This window comes from Hyaena hyaena, unplaced genomic scaffold (assembly GCF_003009895.1).
Source record: "Hyaena hyaena isolate Hyena2069 unplaced genomic scaffold, ASM300989v1 scaffold_506, whole genome shotgun sequence".
NCBI lineage: Eukaryota > Metazoa > Chordata > Mammalia > Carnivora > Hyaenidae > Hyaena > Hyaena hyaena.
The window spans coordinates 788,263-806,957 of record NW_024081138.1 but is presented as its reverse complement, the minus strand read 5'-3'; the positions used below and the strand labels follow the sequence as shown (position 1 = coordinate 806,957).

Below are 18,695 nucleotides of genomic sequence, written 5' to 3'. Positions count from 1 at the left end.
ATTAGCAAAGTTTTCCCACACCAGGATAAAATTATTTCTTCTAATATGTTTAGGGATTTGCTTTTACTGCTTAGATCTTTTATTTGTCTTGAATTTATATATACTGTGAACTAGGAATCCACCTTAAAAAATAGCCAATTAACCCAATACTCTTTATTGAATAGTCTATCTTTTCCCCACTGAATTGAAATGCCAATTGTTTTCATATACCAAATCAATTTCATTGATTGTTTTTAAACCTTTTTATCCTATTCAAATAAATAATTTATTCCACCAATAAAATCACATTGTTTTAATTTCTTTAGTTTTATAATTTGTTGTATTATGGAAAGGAGGTACCCTCTCAAATCCTGTCATTATTTTTCTATAGCAAAAATGTCTAGGTTAGGGGTGCCTCCCCCCACTCTCATGCCGATGTATACACACTATCTCTCTCTCTCTAGAGATAAACTTAAAAATCTATAAATAAATAAAAGTAAATGTTTTTTACTTTACAAGAAGTAAAGATATATGTGTGTGTGTTTGTGTATGCAGGCATATGTGTGCGTATATAAAAATTTCATAAAAATATATGCATACACATATAACTATACATGAAAACCTGCCCCCAGAGGTTCTGTTTTCATAGGTTTAGGAGAGGGCCTGGGCATCAGCATATTTTAAAAGTGCCCCACGGGGTTCCGATGTGCAGTCACAGTTGAGAACCAATGCTGATGATGTGAGGCCTAAAAGGGTCCCCAGAAGGCCACTGTGATGAGGTTTTTCCAAAATATAGTTAATTGGGAATGCAACCCAAAGTAACCCATCACTTCTCTGTCAGGCTAAGTGTTGGCATGAGACTGAGTGCAAATAGGTCCAGAGGGGAGTGGTGGAAAAGAGCGTCACTTGAATGCGTGTGAAAGCATCCATCTCTGTGGTCGTCCTTTTTGTTGAAAGGTTTAGACTCATTCGGGGTTCCTCAACACGTAAGGGATTCTTTTAAAATAATCATGACCGTAGAAGATACAGGGATCTCATGGAAAAGCAAACACAGCAAAACAGCTGTGTCTCAGGAGCCCAGAATGTGGTTGGTACTGGAAGGTTCCAGGAGAACTCCGGGAGCTAAGGTTTACTTGGAGATCCTCCCATAAAGATCCTCCCAAGATGCTAAGGGAAAATCTGTCAGGAATGTATAGATGACCCTTGCACTCTGAACATATCTAAAGGTCTTTTTTAGCTCCACTTATTTAGGCTTTTCAAAGATCTTAACAGCCTAGGAATTTAGGAGAACGGAATTATTTTCCCATGGAATTAGGTCTGTGCCGTAGGTGGCTGTGGAGAACTTGAGGTGTGACTAGTGTAAACTGACATTCACTCTAAGTCAAAATACATGCTGGATTTTGCAGTCTTGGCCTGAAAAAAAGAAATCTAATATTGCCATCAACACTTTTTTTTATCGATTACATGTTGAAACACTATTCTGAATAAAGCAGATTAAATAAATACATTATTAAAATTAATTTCACCTGTATAACTTTTTTAGTGAGGCTCTTAGAAAAAAAAATTTTAAATTATACATGTGACTCACATTTTCTTTCTAATGGACACTTGGATGAGATGGTGACTCTGACATTTACCCCTGCACAAGTGTGTAAAGATCTTTATTTGGACAACAGCCCTTTGCTGTGGAGCCCACTTCAATACACTGTTCTTCTTTTTATTGTTATTATTCATAGATTTATATAGAACAGTTTTAACTTTACAGAAAAAATTGCAGAGACGGTATGCAGAGTTCTCATACACCCCACACCCAGTTTCCCTTAGTATTAACATCTTATGTTAGTAAAGTGTATTTGTTACAATTAATGAATATTGATGCAGTGCATTAGTATGAACTGAAGTCTACAATTTATTTATATCTCCTTACTTTTTACCAAATGCCCTTTTTCTGTTCCAGAACTCATCTAGAATGCCGCATTACATTTAGGTCTTCATGTCTTCTTAGAATTCTCTTGGTTCTGACAGGGTTTTTTAAAAATATTAAATGGACTGATTTAATTTCCTTTAATATATTATTTTTTCATTTAAATCCAAGTTCGTTAACATATAGTGTAGGAATGGTTTCAGGAGTAAAGTTTAGTGATGCATCACTTACATGTATGTAACACCCAGTGTTCATCCCAACAAGTGTCCTCCTTAATGCCCATCACCCATTTAGCCCATCCCCCCACCCAATACACTGCCAGCAACCCTCAGTTTGTTCTCTGTCAATACGCCCTTCTAGATCAGAGCTGTGACAGTTTGGTTCATTATCAGAGCTGTGGTCATTTGTCTTATTCTGGCTCTGTGTCTCTGCTTCATAGAGTGCATTTCAATTCCTGTTCTGAAATAGAACCACTTAATCCTCTCCTGTGGTTTTGCAATATCCCACGCCTAGGCGGCCTCATTTATGGCTCTGCCTCAGCAAGTCCTTACAGAACTTTCCTCTGCCTCTTTGTCTCTCTTGCTCCTTCCTGCTTAGCCCCTTCCTTTCTGGAATGGCACAGAGCCCATGTTTCACGTGTGCACTTTAGGCCACGTATTACACATGTTCTTTTCTAGGAAATGGGTTCCAGCCAGCAGCCTTGCTCTGGGGACAGATGATGGCTTCCTAATACTCCATCACAGTTTTCCTCATGGAATGAAGTTTGCAGGTAGAATAAGTCACTTCCAGAAGTGTATCTACTTCAGGAGTTAATAAAGATCTTAATCAAAACAAACTACTCTCAGGCGCCTGGGTGGCTCGGTCGGTTAAGTGTCTGACTTCAGCTCAGGTCATGATCTTGCCATTGGTGAGTTCGAGTCCCACATCGGTCTCTGTGCCGACAGCTCAGAGCCTGGAGTCTGCTTCATATTCTGTGTCTCCCTCTCTCTCACTCTCTCTGGCCCTCTCCCTCCCTCAAAAAAAAAAAAAAAAAAAACCATTAAAAAAAAACCCAACTACTATTGCCATTTATTGAGTTGCATTACCAGATAGGATCTATATGAGGTACATTACAGGTATTTCTCATTTCGTCCTTACAGCAACCCCACAAAGTGTGTGTTGTGATCCTCTGTTTTTTAAACATTTTTTAAATGTTTTATTTATTTCTGAGAGAGAGAGAGAGAGACAGCGTGAGCAGGGGAGGATCAGAGAGAGGGAGATACAGAATCTGAAACAGGCTCCAGGCTCTGAGCTACCTGTCAGAACAGATCCCGACGTGGGACTCGAACCCACAAACTGTGAGATCATGACTTGAGCCAAAGTCGGACTCTCAACCGACTGAGCCACCCAGGTGCCCCATGTGATCCTCTGTTAGAGAGTGGGAAAATGAGGCTTAGCAAGGTATATACCTGACTCTTGGATCACTGCTAGGAAATGGTGGACCTGGGATTTGAATCTAGATCTGTCCCTGAAGTCCTTGCTCTTACCCAAATTTAGACTGTACATTTACACTGCCTCCTCCATGCTGTCACCTCCCGAACTGGGCAGCCACGAGTTGGAATTCAATGCTGCATAACAGGTGATATCCCTAAGCAAACTTGCTGAATGATGACAGTGCTATGTGTTTGATTACTGTTTTGATGATCCTCCAGTTGACATATGATGTTCACAAAATTCTGTTAAAGATAGAATAATGGACTTTATGAGCCTTATTTCACACACTAGAAAAGCTGAGCTCCAGGAAGATGAAGTGATTTGTCCAGGGTCACTAAATTAAGAAACAAATCCAAGCAAGCCACCTGAGAACCCAGTTTTCTTGAAATATTTCTCTTCCTTTTCCCTACTTCATCAGCATGTACTTAGGCATTGTGCTACCTGGATGGCAGAACATGGTGACAAATCTTTTGCTGTGATTTCTGGTAGAACCGTGAGTTATGTGAAGAGTTTGCAGGTACAGACTCGTTGGAGTCTCTCAGCTGTAGGTATGTCGGTCTCATTCATCCAAAAAACATTGCCCAACCCCACTTCCAGCCAGATATGGGGCTACTGGGCTAACAGTGGTAATGGAAATGTGGATATGATATCATTTTTGTTCTGAAGAGACACTTCCTACTGTGCATGACAATCATCTTGTAAAGAGAGTACTATCATCCAATGGAAAAGCATTGTCCTAATGAGATATAAAAAAGTTCTGCAAAGCACAGAGAAGGAAATAACTGCCTGGGAAGGCTTCATGGTAAAGCTTGGTCTCAATGGACTGACTTTAGAGATGAAAAGTCTGAGTCACTGCAAAGAACCTCATAGCTTTATAACTTCATTAAGCTTCCTAAAAATATGCTTGTTGCCATAGCTCCTCAGAGTAGTAGCATACATTATTTATTGGAGTACTTAAAATATTAACATCAGTAAACTACTCAGTGTCTTCACAAATATTCTGCTTAGTTGGATGAGCCAATTTGAAATAATGGTTTTTAAGTTACTCAAACTTTCCAATTCTACAAAGCTGGTAAGAATACTTGGGAACAAATAAGGATCCTAGAAGAATCATGCCAACTGTCTAAATAACCATATCAGACAGAGGAAGACACTGTGCCTCCAGCATTTCATGTCCCTTTATTCATGTAAAGAGGTATTTTCTTATATAGTGGATACTTAAGAGCATTCTACTCTTCTCTTCTCAGCTTAAGAGTCTTGTCTTGTATGTGCTGCTGAATTTTATCACTTGAAACCCAAATGTGGACTCTGATGTGTTTGATTTATTTGGAGATGGAAAGAAAAGAATCTTCCAAATTTAGAAAGAAGCTCATCAGAGCCAAACTCTTGGAGCTGCCCGAGAGGATATTGCCCTGTGTGCTACCCTGGTCCACAAGGTGGCTGGTGATTGGATTTCTCTGATAGAAGATACTAGTACAATAGACTGAATATTCGTGTCCCTCAAAATTCATACATATTGAAGTCCTAACACCCCAATGTAATGGTATCGGGAGGGCCTTTGGATGTGATTAGGTCATAAGGGTGGAGCCCTCATGCAAGGAATTAATGCCCTTGAAACAGGATCCCAGTGAACTCTCTAGCCTCTTCTGCCATGTGAAGATGCAATGAGAAGTCAGCAGTGTGCAACCAAGAGGGAGTCCTCCCCAGAACCTGACCATGCTGGCAGCCTCATCTTGGACTTTCAGCCTCTAGAACTATAAGAAATAAATTTCTGGTTTTTATAAGCCACCCAATGTATGGTACTTTGTCATAGCATCCCAAACTGACTAAGACACCTAGATTTCAGATAACGGAGGTGATAGCTAGGAGTTCCTAGCTGAGAAGAAGATCCCATCGTGGAACCACTTCTCTCTTGCACTTCAACTTAATTGTCTGGCTTGTTTTCTGGGTGTGACAAGATAGATTTATACGTTCTACTCATTACCACTGTGGAACACTCCTTTTGATTTCTGACTTGAAGAAGAAGGTTCAGATCTGCAAGACTCAGAGAGCACCAGAACTAGGGTCAATTTTTGATATTTCTGGAAAAGTATGCCGTCTTTAATCAGCCTTTGAAGAATAGAATAAGGAGGTAGGGGCCCTAAAATAGCTCAGCAGCACTGAGAATTGTTGCTGAATGTCAATATATTAAGGATTTAAAAATGAGATTCTTGACAAAAGTGTTCACAAATGTTATGGGCTGCCTGGAGGGAAAGGAAGGTCCTTCCCACTGGTAGTATTTTACGTTTTTAAATTTAAGCCAGGTAGGCATATACTGGAGAGTCATGCATAAGGCAAGGGTTGGACTAAAATTCTAGATTTTATTATTTGCTGATCTTTGGTTTACCTTGTGCATGCCCCTATGCTTGTACTTAGTACCTTATTCTGTAGTGACACGTCTAGATATCTGTCTCCTTGACAAGGTTTAAAACTCCTTTGAGAAAAAGTGACACTTACCCTTTTCTATCCCAAGCATTTAGCACAGTGACTAGAACATAGGAGATACTAAGTAAATATTTATCAAATGAATAAATGAATTAATTTTGTATGACTAATAATATCTCAATATACATCTTGATTTATAGTGTAAGTTCATGTATATTTTGATTTGTAGCATAAGTTATCAGCAAGTGGACTTTCTTATTGTAAGGGTGTTCATATTCTTTACAACCCCTTGTTGCTTGAATACTTGGATGATGCAATATACCACATGATTCCCCACATATGACTCTTCTACATAATTTATTCCTTCTCTACAGTTGGAACTATATTATGGCAGTTAAGGCACAGTCAAGGTTATGGCAAGGGGTTTTCTAAATTTGTATTTCTAGATCTAGTCCCACTGCCAGAAAAGCCTCTAGAGATGGTGGTTAGAGGTTTAGGTGTGAGTTGGCTGTATTAGGTAGGCAGGTGTCTCCTGTGGATAGTCATGTGTAGTTTCATCCCAAGCTTGGGGAGGGAGGCAGGTGTGTGAAGGGCAGGGGCTCTAGTGGCATTCTGGGCAGAGGAGCAGGTATGCAGACTGAAGTGGGAGTATGAGTGGGAGAATCTCAGCAGGTTAGACTGGATGAGAAGGTCAGAATGGGGCCAAGAAGCAGAGGCAGATAAGGTGTGGTGTTTAAGTGGAGAAATTTCCAAAGAAGCAGAGGAGGTAGGTGAGGTTGCAAAGAGAATATGTTTCCACATGTTAAACTGAGAGATGCTTGTGCCAAGCACCACCATTCATTCATTCAGCAAATATATGTGGAGTGCTTACCGTGGGCCAGCCACTGTACAAATGCTGGGGATACAAATAAGTGGGATCTCTGCTCTCAAGGACATAAACTATGAAGTAAACTCTACATATTAACAGATAGTGTGAAACATGTAATGAGGTAAGCACAGGGAAGTCTGTGGGAACACATAACCAACTCTAAGATGAGATGTAAAGGATAAGCTGTAGTTAGCAAGGTGAGGCAGGAAGAACAATCTTGCTAGAGCTCTAGAATGGCTGGATGAATATACAAAAGACCAAAGAAAGCTGCTTATTCAGAGATTGTAAATACTTCTCTATAGTTGGGCCTTATGTGTGAAGCCATCCAGACTTTTCCCTTGGAATAATGAATCATTGGAGTATTTTAATCAAGGGGTGACATGATCAGATGTGTGTTTTTAAAATAGTAATACAACTGGAATGCCCAGGTAGCTCAGTCGGTTAAGCGTCCAACTCTTGATCTCGGCTCAAGTCATGATCTCATGGTCATGAGATCAAGCCCCATTTTGGGTTCTGTGCTGACAACATGGAGCCTGCTTGGGATTCTCTCTCTCCCTCTCTTGCTGCCCCTCCCCCCCCATTTGTATGCACATTCTCTCAAAATAAATAAACAAAAAATTTTACAAAGAAAATTTAAAATATACTATACAGCAAAGTGTGGAGACTGGGTTGGAGGAAAGGAAGACCAGACCAGGGGCCCACTGAAATCACTGTAGTATTTCAGTGGGAGATGATAGTGGCTGAACTGAGAACAGAGAAAAGCAAATATATTCTTGAGGCATCTGAAAGTTAGAATGGACAAAGCGCGGTGATTGATCCAGTGTGCGACATAATCAATCAATCAAGGATAGCCTGTTTCTGGCTCAGGCAGCCAGGCAGATGGCTTGCTCTGGAGGCGGCTCTGAAAAGAGAGGAGGACATGTCTGTTTAGGGAGAGTTCTGGCTGGGAGGGAGTCATAGTTAACTTCCTCAAGTCTAAAGGTCCATTGGGTCCCACACCTCTCTCCTGGGGCAGGCAGATTTCCTTTGCCAGCCTAACAGTATCCGATATGAGACTAGGGTCCTTACAAACACTGGTCATTATCATTTATGCATCTGTTCAATCAACAAGTGTTTATGAAAGATCAATTATGTATTCAGAGTATCCTGTATTCCATACATCCCTGTGTCCAATGATGCAGGTGGCTTAGTGCTTCTCTTTACTTTTCCTATATTATTTTTTCAGATTTATTGAAGTTTAATTGACAAATAATATTGAAAGATATTTAGAGTGTACACTGGTGATTTGGTGTATGTGTACATTGTGAAATGAGTCTTCCCACCTAGTTAGCTTATCCCTTACCTCACATATTTACCTTTTCTTCTTATGGGGGACAACATTTAAGTTCTACTCTTTTAACAAATTTCACTTTTATAATACAGTGTTATCAGCTAGAGTCAGTGGACTGTACATTAGACCCTCAGACCCTATTCATCTTACAGCTGAAAGTTTGCACTCTTTTACCAACCTCTCCCTATTTTCTCCAACTTCCTGCCCCTGGCAACTACTTTTCTATTTTTTTTCTAAGTGTTCTACTTTTTTCTTTATAGATTCGACATATAAGTGATATTACGTAGTATTTTTCTCTCTCTTTGGCTTCTTTCCCTCCAGATCTACTACGTGAGTGTGTACATGTAAATAAAACACTTTCATTCATTCATTAACAAGACACCATATTTCCACATCTTGGCTATCATAAATAATGCTTCAATGAATGTGGGAATACAGGTAGCTCTTTGAAAAATGTTTCTCAAAGTCAGTTACAGCTGTAGAATTTCAACAGGCTTTCCAACTCCCATCACCTCACCTTATCCTTTAAAGTATTTCCTCATTCCCCATTCCCAAGGTTGCATTAATTTTGTCTTTTTAGGGGCACTTTAGGGTCACTTTTTAGGGGCACTAGTCAGCCGGTTAAGCGTCTGACTCTTGGTTTTGGCTCAGGTCATGATATCTGATATCTGATATCATGATATCTCATGATTTGTGAGTTCAAACCCCGAGTTGGGCTCCAGGCTGACAGAGCAGAGCATGCTTGGGACTTTCCCTCTTCCCCTCTCTTTATCCCTCCCCCACTCTCTCTCAAAAATAAATAAGCATAAAAGATTTTTATTGTTGTTGTTTTTTAGTTTCTTCTGCACAGACTTAGTCTTTGAGAAAGTTTAGACTTGGATAGAAGTTCCACACTCTATAGAAAACCCTGAATAAATTATGGCCAGAGGCCTGGAAAGTGTTTTCCAGGCTCCACAGTTTCATGAACAGCTCTGGGGCTTCCCGTGACTGAAGTGATAGTGTTAGGGTGTCAGTAACAGATGGGATTAATCAAAGTCTTCCTCGAAATACTTGTGCTTGATGCAATTTCAGTTCATATTTTGTGTGTGGCTTTCCCAAGCTGGGGTGTGAAATTCAAGCATCAGAGAAACCAGCAGGGTTTGTAGGTTGAAGTTAATAAAACACTGTGAGCCTATGTAGCTCAGATTAATAAAATAAATGCATGAGTGTGAGAATCTAACCTCACACATCCAGAAGAGACCATCCTACAAATCTGGTTCCTTGGTAGGGGAGGGAGTGCCTAGGTCACCGGGCCAAGAAGGATGGGGACAAGTAATCAATAGAGCTTGGTTTTTGTCAAATAAAGCTATTAGAATCTCCAACTCCTCAAAGAGACTGCAAGAATTAATGATGAAGTGGTTTTGAATGACCAGTCTCCTGTAAATAAAAGTTGCTTTTTAAGGATGTAGTAATATTATTAATGTTATTTCATGATGGGTGAAGATACAAGATGTTGAATACTTAGGTCATTTGTTTAAATGATTTTGCCAGCGTGATCACGGCTCAGGATTGGATTTCTATTCCGGACATGTTTTTAGTTTTGCACGGAGAGCATGTCTTGATCCGGTGGCAGATTATCTCTAGTCTTGATCAGCCACCTCTCATGTGCTGAGGCTGATGTCTCAGTTTGCTAATGGATAAATAACACAGCTTTCTCCACCCACTGATGTGCGTGGATAGGTCGCCTTTGTATATAAAGCATATTATTATAGGCTGCAGGTTTTGGAAGACTGAACAAGCCTTTGCCGACATCTGGTCCTAATTCCTTCATTTAAAGTTGAGAAAATTAAGCCAGAGAGAGTAAGTGGTTTGCCCCAAATCACCCAGTAGTGCCAGAGCCAAGGCTAAAATCTGGGTCTATCCATAAGGCCAGTGTTTTTGCTGTGTCATTGTGCTATATCCCCTCTGGTCTAGAATTCCCTTCTAAAACTTTTGGGTGCTTGGATTGAAAACAAATCCCTAGGGAGCCAGTACCCAATAAAATATAGCACATTCTATGGTACCGCCTGGTATTTTACTAGAGATTTTTGGTTAGTCCTTGCAATTCCCAAGAGTACCAAACTTCTCCAGGCAGGCAGCCAAAAGACAACCTGTCAATGTGCCGTGCCTGCGGGAGAACTTCAAGGCAACTTTCAACAGTGTTCTAGAGACCAAAACAAGCCAGCTGGTCTGATTACAACAACTGATAATCCGTGGCCATCCTAGTTAGGCTGATATGGTTTCTGACGTGGTGGATAGTCCATGCACTGCACTTCTAGATCAAGTCAATCAGTCATGGCCAATTATTCAGCCACAACCATTTGAGAACCTGCTACATGCAGAGCTTTATGAAAATCTCTTTGGAATGAAAAAGCAAAAGATTGGCCATGAGTTGTAATCCTCCCAGATACAGGTAGAGATTCCCCAGGCTGGATGGACCTCTCAGAGGCAGCTGGTGAGTTAACCTTTTGATGAAAGCCAAGACCCTCATGACATGTGACTTTCTGTTAGTTTTCAAGGGGAAATTTCACATTGATCTCGATGGTCCTTCTTAGCCCTGATATTTTTCTTTCAAACGACGCTTATTGTATACTTCTTTCAGACTATCAGAGCAATGCATGTTTATTGTTGAAATGCACAAAATTACAAAGAAAATAAAAAGCACTCATAATTCCCATGTAATACTAGCTACTTCCAATTTTCCAGTTCAAAATGTTTCTAATCTGTGTTTTAAGCGTATATAGAAGTATATACCTATTTATTTTAATGAAATTGAGACTCTACTGTGTCCTACCCTAAAATTCTAGAAGTCTGTATAACATGCAGAACACAACACGGTGAGTTCCTTGCTCAAAGCCTGGCATGTAATGGTTGCTCTGTAAACATTTGTTAACTGAATGGGGAGAGAAGCCATGGTTTGTGGGCTTGAGTAGCCTCATTGGACGATCTCATATTCAAGCAGTGCCCAAATCTTGACCACAACCTCTGCATGCTAAAGAAACATACTGAACTAGAAATGACGACTTTCCTTCTAGAAGGCTTCTCCGTCCCAGGAGAGCATCAATGGTAATTCATTTCCCTTTTCTGTGCTCGTTATTTATTTCAGGAGATTCCGTTTGCTCCAAGAGCTGCATGTACAAGAGAGCTGTTGGAAACATGGACCTCAGTGAGAAATGGCCCTTGGAGGAAGGAACCTGGTTGTCTCATGCTGGAATTCATCACTTTGCCAACACCAGAGGGGGTATGGCTGCTTTTGATGTCCCTGATACACATGGTATTCTTCGACTCCTGCGTTCATTGTATCAACCCAGCTGTGCTCAGTAGGTGCCCAGTGCTGTTTGTCTTTTCAAAGCAGCCGGGTGGAGAGGAGAGGAATGGACTTTGGAATCAGACAGACCTGGGTTCAGATCCTGAATTTCCTACTTATGGGCTATGTGGCCTGAGAAAGCCTATAATCACCTCAGTTCTAACATGAGAGTAAGAATGCCTACTTCGTAGGGCTGTGATAAGGACCATTACCAAGCCCTTAGCCTAGCCAGGGAGGGAGTTGGTCACACATCTCTGGGCACCTAACATGTGTCAGGTACTGTATTCTTGCTTATCTTGTCTCCTCTCCTCTCAACAGCCCTGCAAGGACTGGCGCTGAGGATAATACAACCAATATAAACAGAATAGGTCAGCTCACTTTCCCTTCTGTCTTCTTGCCTGGCATCTGATTGATGCAACTCAGTGTTAAGTGATGGGGGTGTTGAGTGGAGCATACACATGTAAGAACCATAACCCTCATGCAGGGTTGTGGGCCTCTTTCAGGTCTACCTGAAAGAGTCCACCCCCTCCCCCATCCTCCAAATATGATGGACATCTAGTTTGGTGGTAGGAAACATTCTGTGGATAGGGAGATAAAGGCCCTTGAGGCTAATGCACTCACCTGAGGTTTTTAGTAAGGATATGCCTCCCCATTGTGGTTTATTCATTTGTTCAACCAGTATTGTGTATCTACTACGTGCCAAGTACTGGGAACACAGAGGAGCAAGATGGTCACGGAGATCACTAGAGCATGCTCTGCTTTGCCACGTCTCTAAAATGGGTAACTTATAGAGCTCTGCACCAGGGTACCTCTTCCAACTGGGGCTACCTCACACAACGGGAGACTGCCCATAGGGAAGGTCAAAACTTTGAGAAAACTTGGCTGAGTTCAACCAAAAGCCAATGGCTCTTCCATCCTGTGCCCTGTCATGCTGCCACACTAGCCACTTTTTAGAGGTTCTTATGCCAGTGTCTCCTCACAGCCCATGGAATACAGTTGAACCTCCTTCACTCAACACACAGCCCTTCCTGATTAGACCTCTACCTGCCTCTCTAGGCTCATCTCCTGCAGTTCAGTACTAAAAACAAACCCCTTCCATTGCAATACTGATCGGCTCCTGGATCCTTGGACACATCACGCTCTCATACACCGTGAGCCTCTGCACAGGCTGTTACCACTATTTGCCTTCTGCTCAGCAGGTTCCCACTCACCACTGAAGCCTCAGTTGAAGTCCTCTAGTCTGGAGTCTCTCCCTGCCACCACCTACCCACTCCTCCCAGGTCTGACTGAGACGCGCTACTTCAGCACTGCCAGAGAACTCACAGGTTCCTGTGTCACAGCGCCTACTATACCGTGTTGTGACTGCTCCTAGCCTGGGCAGTCTATGGGCTTCCTGAGGCAGAGCCCTGCTTTATTCACCTTTGCATCCCTTTTGCAAGCAGCCTAGCAAGTATTTGATGCAGATACATCTAATGGCTGGCTGGCTGTGTGGCTTGGTGAATGAATTATGGGTAGGACCGCATCCTGTGGGTATCTCTCCCTTCGTTGAGAGCCATCTTTGACTGTGGGAACCCAAGTGATCTGTGCACACCGCTCCTGCCCCATGGTACCACTTCATGGTACTTTGAGAACACCCATAGCATTTTATTCACTGCTCCAGGCTTATTCACCAAAGTCTGAAGTCAGAGGAGAGAAAGGAAGTAGATGTGCTTTGTCTGCCGGTGCTCTTGTAACCTAGGCAATAGAAACACCCATCATAGAATTTTAGAAGCTTCCAGGATCATTGTGACAAACCGGTGGCTAAAAACTGCTTATTGTGACCAACTCCGCAAACTACCACCTACCTCCTTCCATGAGTTTACCCTGCCGTGTATCTACAGTCTTCAGGGTGGGGCTTGCTAGTAGGAAGGGGAACCAGACTTGTGTCTTAGATCTGCCTAGAGGGGAGGCATTGGTCTCAGGTAAGTGATATGCCTCTGGGGCTGATGGAGGAGTTCAGCTCTACTGGGCAACAGATGCCAGATATATGGTCCCAGTTCAGACCAACAGTATATGATAATGGAGGAGTCCATGACAAAGGATGGCAGTGGTGTCATCTGTGGGTGAAGCACAGTGACAAAGAATCAAGGTAGTTGAAATCTAGAAATCCTTATGGCCAGCTAGCATTAGGGTGGTTCTCAGAGGCCTGGGCTGTGGTTCAGGGAAAGGGCTCAGGCCTTAAGAGGACTAGAGAGGGGGCCAAAATGGGGACTTGCACTCAGAAATAAAGTGGAAGCCCCGCTGGGCCACAGCAAAGTCACAATTGGAGTCATCACCAAAATAAGTAAGTAAAAGAGCAGGCATTCATTAGGTAGACACATTGCACCGGACCTTATGCTGAGCCTTTTTTCGTATAGATATAGATGACCTCAGTTCATTCTCACAACCTTCTTCTCATTTTACGAATGGAGAAACTGAGCCCGAAGAGGCTGACAAGAGGCTTGCACAAGGTCCTTCAGCTGGGAAGTGGCCGAGTGGGTCTTTGAATTTAGATGTGCCTGACCCCAAGCCTCTATATTGCTATGGCTCCTCACTTTACCCAACAACACCCCCTGCTCTGCCTTCTCAGTTTAAGGCTCTGGAGGGCCAGTTCCAGGCGTTTATTCCCAGTCATTTCATTGTCAGGGGAGAAAAGAGCCGTAGCTCGGAGCAGGCCCAGAAAACCAAGAGTGCTGTTGCGATGTGTGGATTATCATCCAAGACCCTCCCACGGCCACTTTAGCTAATGCATTGCCTAGGCCCTGAGCCACCTACTTCTGAGCATCTTTCCCCCATGCCCTAACCCTGTCCCACCTCTCCACCGCTGGCTGGTACCAGCAGCTCTGTCTCTGATGCCCCATGTGGGCTAACAGAGTTTCCATTTCTAGTGAAGTACCAGGGAAAGTCCTGGAGTGTCCAGGCCTTGGGGTTTTGTTCTTGGCTTCATGGAGTCCTCTGAGAACGGTGTTATCTGCCAGGGAGGCTCAGTCATCCTGGTGAGTCATCGGCCTTGGGGCAGGGCCAGATCCACGCAACATCTGCCTCTGTGTTATCCTCAGAGCATCACAGGCTGCCATTAGAATAGGAACAGCTTCGGGAAGCTGGCAAGGAGAACCCAAGATGTCTGGGGGCTGAAATGGAGTTTCTGGAGGAAAGTCCCTCTGCTCCTCTTTCTTGCTATACTCCTAAAAACGCCTTCGAGGACCTGGGCTGGTGCTTTTTCCAACGTATTTTCAAGGCTTGGCACATATTTTCCAAATGAAGTTGTTTGCAGGGCCTGACGCATCAAACAGAAAGGGGCCAGCATTTGGCCAGCGCTCCGTTTCCGACTGCTGCATCACAGGCTGATGTGGCTACTCCTTGATTTGCCAGCTAGCACATCATACGTGTGGGGATTCGGTGCAGGAGGGGTGGCCTCCACAGCCTTTCTCGGTGAATCTCTAAATCCTGTTATAAACGTGCCCACTCAGCCCTTTGGGAACACTATTGTCATCCCTTCTTCCCAGGCGACTCCCCCTGCTTATGCTTCTCTTCAGAGGAGAGGCAGGAAGTTTGGGAACCCTAACCCGGCAGTAGAGGCCAGGTGTGCGGTAGAAATGCCATGGTGCCATCTCCATTATAGTTATGCAAACAGGAAGGAGCACATTTCCCATCTGGTTTCTCTCAAGGTCAGGGAGAGTTGTCACATCAGGCAGGAAGGAAAGCAGGAACATTTTCTGAGAGCAGTGTCCGTGCCAAGCACTGCTGCGGGTGTTATTTTATTTCCTACAAATTCTCACTGAAATCCTGGCAAGGGGTTATTACCATCATCTCCATTTTGCAGATGAGGAAACTGAGCCTTGGCGCGGCAAGATGGTGAAGCCAAGGTCGTATGGCCAAATGCCAGCAGAGCTCACATTCGAACTCGGGTCTTTTTACTGCCGGGCTATGCGGTGTCCATTTTACTTCCTTGTCTGTCTGGTTTCAAAGGACAACGCTATCTGTGAGGCTTGTTTCTTTTTTGCCCATTTCTCTTGCATATGGTGTGGTAAAAAGACTAACACAATGGAATCTGTTATCCACAGTCCTCTACTGGCATTAAAATTTTTTTTTAAATGTTTATTTAATTTTAGGAGAGCACAAGCGGGAGGGGGCGGGGGTGGGGGGGACAGAGGATCTGAAGCAGGCTTTGCTTGGACAGGCTAACAGCAGTGAGCCCGATGTGGGGCTTGAACTCACCAACTGCAAGGTCATGACTTGAGCCAAAGTCAGTCGCTCAACTGACTGAGCCACCCAGGTGCCCTGATTAAAAAAAGAATTTTTTAAAAATGTTTATTTATTTTTCTGAGAGGGAGAGAGACAGAGTGTGAGTGGGGGAGGGGCAGAGAGAGGGAGACAAAATCCGAAGCAGCCTTTAGCACAGAGTCTGACACGGGGCTCAAACTCATGAACTGTGAAACCATGATCTGAGTCGAAGTTGGACACCCAACACTGAGCCACCCAGGCGCCCCCTCTACTGGCATTTGTTTTAACAAGTCCCATAAATGTCTTTTCATTTTACAGAAGAGCTCGCTGTCTAGGCAGGTTTGGAGGGTTCCCAAAGACTAGTGGCAAGACTAGGGCTCATACCCTGGCCTCTGCTGTTTCTTCCGGCACCTATGCTATGTTGACTGCCAGGGCCATACCGTCTTGGAAACACCATTCTGTGTCACAGTCCAGGGTGCTTGGGTGGAAAATTCAAGATCAGGGCTGGTCTCTGCATCTCAGCAGAGATGCACATGCATCCTATGGATTCCTTTTTTAATGGTTTGATCACAGACTTCAATTGCAGCAAATGTTTTTGCCCTTAATCTCAACACAGGGTATTTTGTCTGATTTCACCCTGTAGATCCAACTGGGTGTGTTGGAAGTGTATGATTTTCCTCTGCAGGGACCTTCTTCTGTGTGTATTTTTGGAATGGTTCTTTATTCTGATTCATGTCCACATACACCTTCCAGTAGCTTCTTGGCTCAGGCAGAGTTTATTTCCTTTGATTTGATGTTGAGTGAGGAGTCTTTTAAATCTTCATCTCTGTTCCATACTTAGTAATAGGAATCCTGGAGGGCTGGACGGATGCAATTTGTTTATATATTTTATGAAACGCATTGCTTTTGTTAGTAGCACCTCCTGCATTGGTATTTGGATTTTTCAGAGAACATACTTAGCATTTTTACCAGAATGAATCCTTGGCTTCCCGGCAGACTTCATAGCATCTCATCTCTTGGTTTGTATTGTTTCTGCTAAGGATGATGACTTTTTTTCAGGTGTGAGATAGTTAACGACTTTTCTTGTAAAGCCCATTTCTTTCTTCTGGAAGTTATAAAGCATGTTTTTTAAAACAGTTATCTGAGGTTTTGATTTTTGTTTAAGGGAAATAAAGCAACTACGAGTGTGAATATACATATATATTAAATATATGTACAAATATTAAACTCTAGGAGGAGGGTAGATGTCCTTTGTGCCGGTTCAGCCCTGGAGCTAATGCTGTGACCAATTAAGTGCAAATTTCTTTCTGATGAAACCTTATGGGTGGGCATACATTTGTCCTTGGTTGGCCTGTCCTAAGAGGACACAGATAAGAGACTGGATATCAGAAGAGAATCGTGCTGTGCTCAGGCAGCCTCGGCCCCACTCCTCCCTCCTAAATCAGTCCTGCCCGTGCTCCCCAGGGAGAAGGGGGGAGGGGGGAAGAGGGGCAGGCATTGCTTCTCTGCTGCTCTGCTGTTAACTAGCAGAAGGCCTCCAGGAGACAGAAGGCTACCTGCAGAGATGAGGAGCAAAGGGCAATGCCGCGGAGGAGAGGGAGGGCTCAGCCCACTTCTTTCTGTCTTTCATGCTTGAAATTGGTGTCCTTCTAGGAGCTGGGGTTGGGAAGGCTGTGGACAGATCCTAGCGGCCTCTGGCTATTGTTCAAACTTGGTATTGTGGAATTTGTGCAGCTCTTTCTCACAAAGGTAATTAATAACATAGTTCAGCTACAAATAAGTCTCCCCCTGAGGCACTTCGTCCCTCGTGCATTTCTTGGAGGAAGAAGCTGTATCTGTATAAGATTCTCATCCCCTCCTCCTCTCCATTGACCAAGGAGTTGTGTGGACCCTGGGGACCCCAGAGTCAGAGCAGCCCATAAAGGCTTTGGCCTTTGCTCCAAGCAGAGCCTGCAGTCGAGGCCGGCCCTGCCACTGGGGCAGCAGAGTGGCCCAGGGGATGAAGGCATTCCCAGACGGCAGCAGGCAAAGCCCTGGCCACCACTGCATCACCTGCACCCTCAACAGGCTATCGGTTTTGGGCACTGTGCTCAAAGCACTATGCCAGCCGCCTTTCGCTTCTGCAGTGTGCTCTTAGCTCTAGAGATGGAGCTAAGAATTCCTTTGATCCTAGAGGTATAGCCAGTGTTACCATATGGGCACACTTCATTCACCAAGGAACGAGGGTTCTCATGGAGCTTTCCAGATAGCTGAAGTATCGTCCTTCCAAGGTCTACATGTTGTTCAAAATTTTACTGTTTTCCACTAGTACATAAGAACTTTTATCCATGGTCTTTGCACACTTCCTTGCCCTACTAAACGGAAAATAGCCACACCCCCAGCTTGTGATTGGAGCTGGACCAAAACTTCATTTAGAAATGTATTGCCTTTAATTTGGAATCTAGAGTATGATATGTAACTTGTTTGAACAATTCATATACCCATTTGAATATGCCTAAAATAATCTCTCCCAGGACACCCAAGGAGCTGTGGATGGTGTTTCAGTTTTGTGATGGAGACTGGGATGGGATGAGAAAGAGGAATTCATTTTATAGTTTATCTCATCTATACTAAACCATTCTTCCTTTACCTTGAACATGTATTATTTGTTTATATAATAAGAATTTTTATATATGAATATAGATAGATATAGATATATAGATTTTTAGATATAGATATGTAGATATAGATGTTTAATCTAGAGGTTGGGTTCCCAGGCTAGCTCCCAAAACCCATTCAACTCATGATGTAGCAAGTAACAGTAAGAGTGGACATTAGACCTTAGCCCGCTGTAATCTGTTTTTTTGGAAAACCTGAGTCCTAGAAATATTTCACCCTGAGCCCCAGAAATATTGCCACTTTCCCCCCATATGTCCCACTCTCTAATAAATGCTGCCCCCGAAATAGGAAGAAGAGCTTCTTCTTCCTGTCTGCAGGTGCCATGGTGCAAGAGGGTCACTCTCTTCCTAGGGGACTCCGGCATGTTTGGGCCTTCTATGTTGGAGAGAAAGTAACATTTACTAAAGATCTACTGTGCCAGGCACAGTGTGCGGTCCATTTCATACTTTATCTATTTTGCTACTGTCCAGAA

General features: G+C 43.2%; 1 protein-coding gene across 3 annotated transcripts in view; it reads left to right on the top strand.

Annotated features, from left to right (window-relative positions):
* Positions 1-11,185: 11,185 nt before the first annotated feature.
* Positions 11,186-18,695, top strand: part of AMOTL1 (angiomotin like 1) — a 133,784-nt gene continuing 126,274 nt past the window's right edge. The window contains exon 1 of one of the 3 annotated variants that reach the window (XM_039254989.1): positions 11,186-11,257. Coding sequence is in view for 1 of the 3 variants with exons in the window: in XM_039254984.1 (XP_039110915.1) it covers positions 11,273-11,336 (64 nt within the window). In the remaining 2 variants the exon portion in view is untranslated. Of the gene's footprint in view, positions 11,337-13,269; positions 13,285-18,695 lie in introns of those variants that run through there. The other 2 variants (XM_039254984.1, XM_039254990.1) reach the window with 2 other exon arrangements.